Raw genomic sequence first — 13270 nt, forward strand, 5'->3', positions numbered from 1 at the left:
TTAAGTTTAGAAGTTACCAGCTTCAATAATAGCTAAATCTGTTCAAAATACTAATAAAGGTTTTGTTGCATGGTTAAAAAAAGAGAGAGAGAGAGACTGTTTGGAATACCAACATCTTGTAACGCAGCAGTGCCTGGGTTCAAGTGCTGGCTCCAATCCCAGCTTCCTGCTAACGGGCGCCGTGGCAGGTGACGGCTCAGTCCAGCGCCCGGGTCGCTGTCGTCCAACGCTTTCCACCCAAGTTAACCCTAAGCATTTTCCCAGCTCTTCTGCACACAAGCACTACCTCGCCTCGCAAACGCACACGCCCGAGCGGGAGAATTTACATCCATCCCTTCTGTCTTGGGAAACCTCGAGAAGTTCCTTTCGCCGTTTGCCCCGCGCCAAAGGAGGCGCACTACTTAACATCCTCGCGCCTGTCTCGGTCTCATCACCCTTTACCCTTGTAAGCTGTGACGTCCGCTACGACGCAACATTGCTTTCCTCCGCACCACACACACCTTCTCCACACCGCCTCCAGCCCACACTTCCGCCAGTCCCGCACCCTGCTTCCGCCGCCTTCACCTCGCCAGTCGATTGGCCGAGACGTCCTCCCTGTGATTGGAACCGGCAGCCGTCTCCTGAGTCGGACGCGCGGTGATGACGACACGGGCCGGCGGCGGCGTCTGGGAGACCCGGAGGGCTGCCGGCCTTCGCTGCTAGGTGCTGCCGTCATGGCGGTGTCTCTGTGGGGCTTCCTTTCCGTCGTGTTGCTTCTCTCAGGAACTGCCCAAAACTCAGAGTTGCCTGGGGCTTCTGCCGAGGGAGCGGGAGGCAGTGGGGTCGGAGATCGTTTCAAGATCGAGGGGCGCGCCGTCGTCCCCGGGGTGAAGCCTCAGGACTGGATCTCGGCCGCCCGAGTGCTTGTAGACGGAGAAGAGCACGTCGGCTTCCTGAAGTGAGCGTCCCGAGGGCGGCGGGCAGGCTGGAGGGCGGTCCCCCCGGAGAGCCGAGGGCAGGGCAGGTGCTCTAACGGTCCGTGTGGGGAGACCCGGGGAGGCAGGAGGGCCTTCTCACTTCCTCGGCCCCGCACCCAGAGGTGAGGGCTGACAGGCGTGACCCCAGCCCCGGTGCTCGTGGGCTCAGGCACCTCGTGCCCATGACTGCTCTCGGACCCCGGGGACGAGTGGACCCCGTGTTTCTCTTGCTTTTGCCTCTCGGGTGGCTTTCCTACAACCCTGTCGCCTTTTGCACTCGTTGCCGTGTGTTGCAGATCGATGTTGCGTGGAAAGATGCTAAACAAGTGGGAATACCCAAAGCCCAGAGGACTTGTGGTGATGAGACACGGAGAGCCTAATGTCACTGCTTCTGAATTTAATGAGCCTTGCAGTCCCTGATCGCAGCACCTTTTTGGCTTCGGGTGGGACTGTTGTTCTTTTCGACACTGGAGGGCATCAGGGGATTTGCAGTTTCGCAGTTGTCATTGACATAAGACTAGGATTTCGTCCTCGCTTCAGTCTTTTCTAGCTTTTCCTGGAAATGGAATTTCTGTTGCCATTAAAAGGCAGGGTGAATTTGTTAGCACTCTAGTTTATAAGTAGCCTGCTTTTCAAATGTCCAGGCAAAGTGTGATTTAAATCTTTCCATCACTACTTAGAGAATGGATTTGGAAACGGAAAGAAAGTGTTCAGTGAAGGAGGATGGTTCATCTGCAAGTGGTTTTTGAAAACCAGACAGGTGTGCATGTGCTAAACCCGATTCGCAGATTTGTTCAGACCATCCGTGGGCTCTGAATGAGAGTGCCAACCTCAGATTAATAACAAGTTTTCACCCAGTGTTTTCATGCTGTCATTAGTAACCTGACAGTGTGTTCCTTAGGGCTTAGTGTGATTAGCGGTGCTTTCATGATGCGGGTGTGAGGGATCCTTACAGAACTGTCATGAGTTAACCACTTGGCTTCTCTAACACAGAATGCAGGTATTTTGAAAATCAGCAGAAAGAGAGAAAGGGAGGGAGGAAAGAAGGAGGGGAGGAGGGAAAGAAACGACAACAACGAAAAAAACATTTACCGTTTTCACATAAGAAAGCATGTGTTGGGGCCAGTAACCCACGTCAGAGTGCTGAGCCTTGCCTGCACTCAGGATCAGGCCTTCTGATGTGCCTGGAAAGCGGGGGCCATCCCTCAAGGAGACGTACCCCTCTTTCCCATGGGAGAGACTCGGACCAGGCTCTGGGCTCCTGGCTGTTGTGGATATCAGATAGTGAGCCAGCAGATGGCAGGCCTCTTCATCTCCCCCCTTCCTTCCTGTTGCTCTACCTATCAAATAATAAAAGTCAAATTTTTAAAAAGTAATATATTAATGTTTATTGAAGAAAGTATTAGTAAATAGAGATAACAACCCTTAACATTTTATTGTTTTGTCTTCCCATTTCTATATAGCAGGATGGATTGAGATACAGTGAACTTGAAATGAGTCTTATTGGAAGGAGTGTGGGTAATTTGTACTGTAGTTGCTTTGAATAACTAGCACACAATTTTTTATCCATGCTTGTTAGACTTGACCTATGCTTAGGACTTGACTAATACAAATAAGAAGAATTGATGTTGAGGACTTCTCATGCCATTTCTTGCTGAAACTTAAGCCTAGGCACTCCAATATGGGATGTAGGCATTCCAAGCAACATTTTTTAAAGATTTATTTATTTATTGGAAAGTCTGATAAGCAGAGAGGAGAGACAGAGAGGAAGATCTTCCATCCGATCATTCACTCCCCAAGTGACTGCAACAACTGGTGCTGCACCAATCCAAAGCCAGGAGCCAGGAACTTCCTCCAGGTCTCCCACATGGGTGCAGGGTGCCAAGGCTTTGGGCTATCCTCGGCTGCTTTCCAAGGCCAAAGCAGGGAGCCGGATGGGAAGTGGAGCTGCCGGGATTAGAACTGGTGCCCATATGGGATCCCAGTTTGTTGAAGGCGAGGACTTTAACATCTAGTCTACTGCACTGGGCCCGATATTTTTTTCAAGATGATGTTTTGATCAGAGTGGGAAGTATCCAGGGCTAGGGAAAATTGAGTGTAATTGCGTGTGATCATTGTTTCCAAACTGTATTTTTCTCTCCATTTCTGGGGGAATGGGAGAGATAAGGAGTGAAGCCATACCCAGCCTCTCAACTGCTCCAGGAACCAGTGATGGGGAATGGCCACCCGATATGAACCCGAGTCCTGATGTGGCACACGCTCCGAGGGTTCTGCCCAGTTGGGTGTGATAGTGTCGAGATGCTGTTGATCTTGCTGATCTGTGGATGAGGAATCCCTTCTAATGTCCACTGGCTGACGCAGTCGGCCTTAGTCTCCATTCGCCCAGATATTTGCTGTGATCCTTTGGCTGAGGTGATTGTCCAATATGTTCTGTTCTCCGTTCTCTGCTATGGGACCAGATGTCCCCTTGGGCTACCATATCCTCTATGTGCACAAAAACCTGCCAACCACCACTCCATCCTTTACACTGAAGACTAGTTCTCTCAGCTTGGCCAAAAGATCTGGGCCAGGTATTCCAGGCCCCATTGGACCTCCGTCCCTGGGGTTCACGGACCCAGCACCCATTGTACAAGTAGACCCAGTGACCTGGGCCCTTCCAGAGCCCCCCACCCCTTGGGCTCACGAATCCAACACCCACCTCACAAGAGGGCTGATGGTTCCAGGGCAGATGACGAAGGGCCCGCCAAACCCCTCAGTGCTGGAGCTCATGGGCCTGATACCCATTGTGCAGGCCCAAGGACCAGGCCAGGTGACCCTTCATGCCCAGGACTCACAGGCCAAGCATCCAGCTCACAGGCAGGCCCAAGGACCGGGGGCAGGTGACCTGGGCTCCATTGGATCCCCCGACATGACACGCCTGGTTTTCATGGATTTAGCACCCATCTTGAAGGTGGACCAAAAGACCCAGGCCAGGTGACCCAGCCCTTCAAGCAGCATCTTAATTGCTGTGCAAGATTCCAGGACTCCTGCCCTGTGGAATATATATCTTTTTTTTTTTTAAGATTTATTTATTTTTATTACAAAGTCAGATATACAGAGAGGAGGAGAGAGAGAGGAAGAGCTTCCATCCTATGATTCACACCCCAAAAGACCACAACAGCCGGTGCTGTGTCGATCTGAAGCCAAGAGCCAGGAACCTCCTCCAGGTCTCCCACACGGGTGCAGGGTGCTAAGGCTTTGGGCTGTCCTCGAATGCTTTCCCAGGTCACAAGTAGGGAGCTGGATGGGAAGTGGAGCTACCAGGACTAGAACCAGCGCCCATATGGGATCCTGGCGAGTTCAGGGCAAGAGCCTTAGCCACTAGCCCACGCCACCGGGGCTTCCAGGTCCGAAGCCAGGAGCCTCTTCCAGGTCTCCCATGCAAGTGCAGGGTCCCAAAGCTTTGGGCCGTCCTCGACTGCTTTCCCAGGCCACAGGCAGGGAGCTAGATGGGAAGTGGGGCCGCCGGGACTAGAACCAGTGCCCATATGGGATCCTTGGCGTGCAAGGCGAGGACCTTTACCACTGCGCCACCGCACCGGGCCCTAGAAGGTGAATCTTGAGGACAAATGAAAGATGGCTAGCCCAGTAAAACATTATGTTGTTGTTTACTCTGATGTAACAAGGACATTTTGTCATCATGTTAAGTAAACAATGTGGATATAACCACTATCAATTATTGCTGAATGAAAGAACCTTTTTTTTTTTTTTTTTTGGAAAGGCAGATGCACAGAGAGGAGCAGAGACAGAGAAAGATCTTCCGTCCAATAGTTCACTCTCCAAGTGAGCCGCAACGGCCGGTGCTGTGCTGATCCAAAGCCAGGAGCCAGAAACTTAATTCTGGGTCTCCCACATGGGTGCAGGGTCGCAAAGCCTTGGGCTGTCCTGGACTGCTTTCCCAGGCCACAAGCAGGGAGCTGGATGGGAAGTGGAGCTGCCGGGACTAGAACCGGCACCCATATGGGATCCCAGTGTGTTGAAGGCGAGGATCCTAACCGCTATGCTATCACACTGGGCCCATGGCCTTCATGTTTTAAGAAGCATGATTTCAATTTCTTTCTGTTTAGGAACTTTCTGATGTTATTGATCCTTTTATTTATTTATTTTTTAAGATTTATTTTTATTATGTTTTTATTGGAAAGGTGGATATACAGAAAGGAGAGACAGAGAGGAAGATCTTCCGTCCAATGATTCACTCCCCAGGCGGCTGCAACGGCCGATACTATGCCGATCCGAAGCCAGGAGCCTCTTCCGGGTCTCCCACGCGGGTGCAGGGTCCCAAAGCTTTGGGCCGTCCTCGACTGCTTTCCCAGGCAACAGGCAGGGAGCTGGAAGGGACGTGGGGCTGCCAGGATTAGAACCAGTGCCCATATGGGATCCCGGGCGTGCAAGGCGAGGACCTTAACCACTTGCGCCAATGCGCCGGGCCCTTTATTTATTTTTTCATAATTTTATTTGATAATTTTACGTAGATGATTATGGCACAAAGGGTCAAGGACTACAGGAAAGTGTGTGTAAGATCATTGTTTCCACATTTTTTTCTCTCTCTCTTTTCTGTATCTGGAGTAAGGGAGGAGATAAAAAGAGAAGCCCCAGCCAGCCTCCTAACCATCCCAGGGTGCCCGCCGTGGGGCATGCTCTGGGGGCATTACTCAGGTGGTTTTAATAATTGAACAGTTCTGAATTGCTGCCCATCTCTCCATTCCAAAGCACGATGAAATCTCTCCAGAATCCACTAGCTGACAGAGTTCACCTGTGGTACGAAATCATCACCACTTGATAGGATAATTTTCTATGTCTAGAAGATATAGAAGAAATTAATTAAAAAGATGGATGGTTTTAACTTCATTCATATCTTATAGTTCTGCAAAGCCAAAAAGTAGTAACCAAAGTCGATGGGGGCCTGTTTATAACAAGTAGAACAAATGGGACTATACAACTTTTTATTAAAATTTTATTGTGGAAAAAAAAAAACAACCCAACAAGGTGCAAGTTCAAAGTAAAACAAAATACTGTTTTTTTAGTAGTAAAAATTGTTGGGATTGGCAAAATTAGGGCTAATATTGTAACAAAAATGTATATTGGTATTTTCCCTTGCTTAAGCACTTGGCTTCAGAATAAGGGCTGCACTCCTGTCACCTGTCATATCACTGCTCAACGAAGAATGGAAGTAATTGGTATCAGGGTTCTTTAGCTCAGGTATTTTTTTTATTTATTTTTATTGAAAAGACAGGTATATACATAGTGGAGGAAAGACAGAGAGGAAGATCTTCCATCTGATGATTCATTCCCCAAGTGACCGTTGCAACAGCCAGAGATGCACCGATCCAAAGCTGGGAACCAGGAACCGCCTCCAGGTCTCCCATGCAGGTGCAGGGTCCCAAGGCTTTGGGCCGTCCTCAACTGCTTTCCTAGGCCACAAGCAGGGAGCTGGGTGGGAAGTGGAGCTGCCAGGATTAGAACCGGTGCCCATATGGGATTTCAATAACCCAGTCAGGATAATTAGGGAGACCAGGCTTTAATTCTTTAAAGTGTTATTTATTTATGTGTTTGCAAGTGAGAGTAACTGAGAGAAATCGATCTTCCATCCTCTGATTCATTTCCCAAATGGCCGTAAGAGCCAGGCCTGGGAAACCAGGAGCCTCCCCTGGCTCTCCCCTTGGGAGTACTAAAGGGCTCGGGCCATCTGCTGCTGCTCTTGGAGGTACACCAGCAGGGTGCTAGAGCAGAATGGGGCATCGGGGACTAAGCATTGACTGTGAGGGGTGCTGGCATTGCAGTGGCAACTTAGCTCACTGTACCACAACTGTAGCCCTAAGCTTGCTTTTTTTAATTTTTAAAGCTTGCTAGTATTGCTTTTTGGTCTTTTGGCTAAAATCAAGTGTTAAAGCTTGCTAATTATGTTTATTATCAATTTTTTTTTAGGAATTTATTTGGGGATTATTGGATCAGTTAAAACATAAGCAGATTAAATTATTAATCAAAAAATGACTAAAATAAAATCTTTGTTCTTTCAGGACAGATGGGAGTTTTGTGGTTCATGACATACCTTCTGGATCTTACGTGGTGGAAGTTGTATCTCCCGCTTACAAGTTTGATCCTGTCCGAGTGGACATCACTTCCAAAGGCAAAATGAGGTGAGGGCGCCTGATTTAATGTCACTAAAGGCTAGACTGCGGAATGCCTCATTATGTATTCTTTTTAGAATTTACATTTAAAGTTGACGAACTTTCTTGTATAGACTGAAAATGTTCCTTAAAACGCCCGAGGAACATATTACATATACTGGTTTAAAATAATTTTCAAATTGATCACTATGGTGGAAATGAAAGTTATAAAGCAAAAGAAATGCTTATCTACTAAAAGTGGCTTTTAATTATTCTTTTTACTATTTAAAATTTGAATAAAATTGACTTGGCAAATGAAATATTGTTCTAAACGTAAAGGTTTGTTCTTTTGTCTCTTGGGTTAAGTGTACATGGGTTTAGCACTGAAGAACTGCTGGTCAGTGGGATTCCTGTTTTCAGGTACATTTGTAGTGAATGGATGCTTGAAGCATAGGCTTTAGGAAAGACCCTTATTTTGATGAGGGGTGAGAGTAGAGAGCAAGGTGAGAGTCGCATAAGATCCTCATTTTGATCAGTAAGCGTGCATGGTAAATTACTTTTGAGTGTATATGGAGCTTTTTTTTTTTTTTTTTTTTGACATTACAGCAGAAGAAAATGTAGTGCAAATATGACACGTTTCTTTTTCAGCTCCCCCAAAATAAGGGAAATCCCCAGTGGATAAACTAGAGGCCTGCTCCCTCACCTGGGGCTTTGATACTCTGTAACCAGAAGGCTTAGATTAGCAGTGTGCAGGTGAGATGTAAGCCTTGAGTCTATCCAAGACTTCTTGACTTTGAGCTACTGGGAATAGAATCCAAAAGATCAGACTCTCCGTCTGACTCTCCCCCGAGGGCGAAGCATCTCTGGATAGTGGCGGCCTTGCCGTCATTCATGGGGTGTGAATTCATTACTTTCTGCTTAATCAGGGTACTTTGCAGATGAAGAGCTAACAAGATGCTCCCTGGTTATAATGCCAGACTTTCTGGCCAAGACAGAGGCATGACTGTGGGAGGAGATACACCCTTGATGTCTAGTTACGTAGGTAAATAAAATCGCTGATGATGTACTCAAGGAAACAGTCTGCCTTGAATCAGCAAACATGCTAGACTTCTGAGAACTTTGGATGATGGAATTATGGAGACTGTAAAAATAGCTTAAAACACTTAAAGAAATAAAAGACTTACTACCATAAGAAATGTATGCCAAAATAGACAATGAACACTCACAGAAAGGATAAGATATAACTTCTACAATGGATACGGGCATTGACATTTCAAACTCAGTGGATGTTGACCAAGCAAGCAGAAGTTTGATTGCATAGGGCACAGACCAGAACAACTGTCCAGAATGCAGCACAGACTCAAAAACAAACCTTGAGAACAGCGGAGACAGTTTTTAAGAAGTAGGATGGGTTAGGGTTTTTATGAACTGTAGTCCCATCTGTGCAGCAAATGTAATATTGCCCAAAGCTACTGCAGGGCTTTCTATAATCATTATCGTTTCCTGCGGTATAGCTGTAAGAACTGCGTGCATCCAGTACGCACATTTCAGATTGTCTAAAACATAAAATCCAGCGTTTTTGTATGCTTATAGTAAATTCATTACTAAAAATAACTGAGAGACTTTAAAGGCTTCTATTTTTTAAGAGCATTTATTTGAAAGGCAGAATACACAGAGAGAGAGACAGATCTTCACCCACTGGTTCACCCTTCCCAAATGTCCACAATGGCCAAGGCTAGGCCAGGCTGAAACCAGGAGCCAGGAGGTCCCTCTGGGTCTCCCACATGTGAGGGGCCAACTACTTGAGCCATGCTTTGCTGCCTTCCCAGAGTCACTAGCAGGGAGCTGGATCAGAAGTGGAACAGGAACCAGCACCTCTTAGGGACGCTGGTGTTACAGGTGGCAGCTTAACTGGCTGCACCACAGGCCTAGCCCCAGAAAGGTTTCTAAGAGAACTTTAAATACAAGTTTAGGCGCTTGTCTAACCCCACAGACTGAGTAGTGACAGAGCAAGGCTAAGATTCCAAGTCTGGTATTTTCTTCTTTAAAATTTTATTGAATATTTTAGGCAAGCAGGTAATTTACTTTGATCATATTTTTATGATTATAAAAATAATCAGGAGTTCAGGTCACAAAGCATTTTGGAAAAGACAAAAGCCAAAAATAAGGCTGTTAGTGAAATTACTGATTGTTTTCTTATGTTGCTTTATCAGGGCAAGATATGTGAATTATATCAAAACATCAGAAGTGGTAAGACTGCCCTATCCTCTCCAAATGAAATCTTCAGGTCCGCCTTCGTACTTTATTAAAAGGGAGTCCTGGGGCTGGACGGACTTTCTGATGAACCCAATGGTATGTGTTAGCAAAGTAAAGCACTTTACCAGTCCATGATCTACCTCGGTGCAGTTGATCATTTCAAATTCTTATGAGATAGAAATGTGATGGTTAGATTTTTGGATGAAAGGATGATTTGCAGATTTCAAAGAAATCATGGCTTTGGTAAGATACAGAAAAAAATAGAATTGTCCTGTAGATTTGACATTGAAATGTACAACAGAAACTGAATAAACATTTATGATGATGATTTTGGTGAGTCATACTTGGAGCTGTCGCATCTTTTGTACTACTGGTACTGTCATTTGTTGTCCATCACCTGTTGATGATCTGTTTTGACATCTGTGATAAACAGAGAAGTTCATCTGTGGTAATTTAAGTAGTTGGTACCATGAAAGTGGTCGTAATACAAGGTACTCATGTGCATTCTTTATATAAATGATCTCTTTCTTTTTTTTTCTCTCTTTGAAGGTTGTTTTTGGAATTGTCTGAATTTTGATCATGTTCTCTTCTTTAAATCACAAACAGGAATGTTTGGAGGTTGTTTAGTACTTTATCAGAGGTCTAGGGAGGAGAGGATAGATTGTGTAGGAGACATTACCAGTGTGGCTGCATGTCTTACCTTGTGTGTTCATGTGTTCAGTGCAGAGGCTTGTAAGTCATTTTTCAAAACTTACCTGCTATAGCAGCTGCTTCCTGCTGTAATGAAGGCTCCAGAGAACGTATGTTAATGGGAGGCGGGGTGATAGGGTGTTTTATCCAAGAACCAGAGTCGTAATGGAAAGAGTATCCTACCTGGTTGTCAGGATCGCTAGTCCCAATGCCAGAATGTAGTTCCGAGAAAGTGCCTGGAGAGTTCCATCGTGGACTGTTGTGTCCAAACAGAGTACTCGGGCGCACTGTGCAGTCCGCGGCAGACAGCACCTTGTTATCGGAGTTCACACAGTAGGGTTGAGGTGGTTCATGCTCACTTTGTTCTGCCTACCGTATTTGAATCTCTGATTTTGTTGTTTATTGTCAACCGCAGTTTCTGCTGTAAAGGTGATGCAGAATGTTTTCCGAATTTTTGTCTTCCACAGGTTATGATGATGATTCTTCCGTTATTGATATTTGTGCTTCTGCCCAAAGTGGTCAACACAAGCGATCCTGACATGAGACGGGTAAGGGGCCACTGTCTGCCTGTGGGTTTGTGAGCCATGTGCTGCGTCTGCTTCCTGGGCTGTCCTTTGGCTGAATGCTTGAGTTTTTCATATTTTACTCTAATTCCCATGCCAAACTAAAGATTGTGCTCCTGGTATTTAATTAGTCATTTCTGTGGGACTGCATACATTCATTTGCTTCTCCTTAGCTAAATGGATCTCTTAATATACATAAAACATTTTGTTAAGTCCTAGCTTCCTGTCCTGCCTCACCTGTTAAATATGTGAAATGTACCTTAATTGTGCTTTATCTAATCCAAACATAATGCAAAATGACTGTTTCTTTAACCTAAGTTTACAAAACTCTCTTCAAAATGCATACTCAATTAAAAAAAATTAAGATTCATTTCTGTTTATTGGAAAGGCAGACATGCAGAGCGGAGGAGATACAGAAAGAAAGTTCTTACATCTGCTGGTTCATTCTCCCCAAGCGGCTGCAACGGCCACAGCTGAGCCTATCCGAAGCCAGGAGCCAGGAACTTCTTCTGGATCTCCCACACGGGTGTAGGGTCCCAAGGATTTGAACCATCCTCGACTGTTTTCCCAGGCCACAAGCAGGGAGCTGGATGGAAAGTGGAGCAGCTGGGTTACAAACTGGTGCTCATATGGGATCATGGGGCTTGCAAGGAGAGGACTTCAACGACTAGGCTACCTTGCTGGGCCCTGCATACTCAGTTTTTATGTCAGATACCCAAAGGCAATTCAGCTAGACCAAGGGGGATGAATAGAATAGTTGCTTTCAAATTCTGAACTACATAATTAGTTTGTTCTGTAAGAAAAGAGGAAATTTTGAACTAGGTGATTCAAATGCAGTGACACCAGTGCAGGCACTTGGCTTTGTGGTTGATTAGCCTGATGGTTGAGGCACCAGTGTTCCACTTTGGAGTGCTTGGTTTTGATTCTGGACTCTGCTCCTCACTCCAGCCTTTTCCTGCACCGTCGGAGGCAGCAGTCAGGGCTCGAGGGATTGAGTTGTGCTGCCTGTGTGTGAAACCTGGGTTGAATTCTCGGTTCCTGACTTCGTAGCTCGGGACCTCCGTGGGTACTGGGGAGTGAACCAGAACAGAGGAGTGCTCAGTCTCTCTGTCTCTCCTCTCTGTGTGCCTCTGTGTGTCCTCTCTTGTTCTCTATTGTCTCTCTACCTCTCAAATAAATAAATAAATACTTTGAAAAATAAACCATAGGTCATTGCTGTTATCAGGACACTGTTCTACTCTTCTTCATTAAGAATTGTTAGGTGTGGGCCTGGCGGCGTGGCCTAGTGGCTAAAGTCCTCGCCTTGAACACACTGGGATCCCATATGGGCACCGGTTCTGATCCCAGTAGCTCCACTTCCCATCTAGCTCCCTGCTCGTGGCCTGGGAGAGCAGTCGAGGACGGTCCAAAGCCTTGGCACCCTGCACCCGCGTGGGATACCCGGAAGAAGTTCCTGGATCCTGGCTTCGGATCGGCATAGCATCAGCTGTTGTGCTCACTTGGGGAGTGTATCATCGGACAGAAGATCTTCCTCTCTGTCTCTCCTCTTCTCTGTATATCTGACTTTCCAATAAATAAATAAATCTTAAAAAAAAAAAAAAAGAATTGTTAGGGGTTTCATCATTCAGGGAATTCCAGTACCTTTTCATGGTTTTTTGCTGTCTCCCTGCAGGAAATGGAACAGTCAATGAATATGCTGAACTCCAACCACGAGTTACCTGATGTCTCTGAGTTTATGACAAGACTCTTCTCTTCAAAGTCATCTGGCAAATCTAGCAGTGGCAGCAGTAAAACAGGGAAAAGTGGGGTTGGCAAAAGGAGGTAGTCGGGTGGCTCTGCAATGGCCTTTGCACAAACACAGTAACACTGGGTGACATCTGAGTCTGGAGGGAAAACTGTGAAACAGCTGCTGTATGCTTGAATCATCCCGAAGGTTGATCTCTTACAACTGTTGTGTATGCTAACTTTTTAGCACATGTTTTGTACTCGGTACATAAGATCCAGCTTTCATCCTTTGTATGAGGTCAATATTGATGTCACTGAATTAAATGCAGTGTCCTATAGAAAATGACATTAATAAATTATATGAAAATACTATATGTTATATTAAAATGTCTTAATCCAGAGATCAAATTGTTTTCTGCCTTTTTTTCCACTTAATGTGCCTTTTTTTTTTCTGACAGTTTTCTGCCTTCATTATTTGAGACTTAACATTGATCTTTTCTATTTAAAAAGAAAGAAGTAGTTATTTTTACAGCAGTGTACACCATATTTCTCTGTGTGACCGTACTTTGGAAAGTGTCAGCCCTGCACTGCTATTTGCCATTCCTTCCTGTTTGAGGTGGAGTCATATGATCCTGGTATAGTTTTAGTTTTTGGTGTAAGAATATAGATGTATGGATAAGTCCTGTAAATGTTATTCTGATTGTTATCTATGGCATTCATTTTATTTGTACTGAGTACCAACTAACCATTGTGATTTCAGGTAGAATACAGACATGGGTGATGTTGAAGCCCCTGTCTACAGCAGAGCTCCTTTTGGGTGGGATGACAAATGATAACAGAGAGCAGATGGCCAGGGGAAAGATGCAGCAGGCGGAGCACCTGCTGGTGTCTGAAGATGAAGTGGGCCTCAGAACCCTGTGTGGTAATATTGGTG

The 13270-nt window shown here is 45.7% G+C and overlaps 1 protein-coding gene across 1 annotated transcript; it reads left to right on the forward strand.

The window, feature by feature from the left end:
* The first annotated feature begins 646 nt into the window (after nucleotides 1-646).
* On the forward strand, nucleotides 647-12737 carry EMC7 (ER membrane protein complex subunit 7). Its single transcript, XM_040969340.1, has 5 exons — nucleotides 647-937; nucleotides 7013-7132; nucleotides 9316-9454; nucleotides 10516-10596; nucleotides 12284-12737. Exons 1-5 carry the CDS (start codon nucleotides 714-716, stop codon nucleotides 12434-12436), a joined length of 717 nt encoding a protein of 238 aa, XP_040825274.1. The 5' UTR covers nucleotides 647-713; the 3' UTR covers nucleotides 12437-12737.
* The last annotated feature ends 533 nt before the right edge of the window (nucleotides 12738-13270 follow it).

This window comes from Ochotona curzoniae, unplaced genomic scaffold (assembly GCF_017591425.1).
Source record: "Ochotona curzoniae isolate NIBS_2020 unplaced genomic scaffold, NIBS_Ocur_1.0 scaffold_4701, whole genome shotgun sequence".
NCBI classification, from domain to species: domain Eukaryota; kingdom Metazoa; phylum Chordata; class Mammalia; order Lagomorpha; family Ochotonidae; genus Ochotona; species Ochotona curzoniae.

What these genes read in the sequence shown, in the direction of transcription:
- EMC7 (XM_040969340.1), top strand. Translation starts at nt 714, where the DNA reads ATGGCGGTGTCTCTGTGGGGCTTCCTTTCCGTCGTGTTGCTTCTCTCA. An exon ending in GAGCACGTCGGCTTCCTGAA is followed by an intron (nt 938 to 7,012) that starts GTGAGCGTCCCG and finishes TTGTTCTTTCAG; the next exon opens with GACAGATGGGAGTTTTGTGG. An exon ending in ACTTCCAAAGGCAAAATGAG is followed by an intron (nt 7,133 to 9,315) that starts GTGAGGGCGCCT and finishes TTGCTTTATCAG; the next exon opens with GGCAAGATATGTGAATTATA.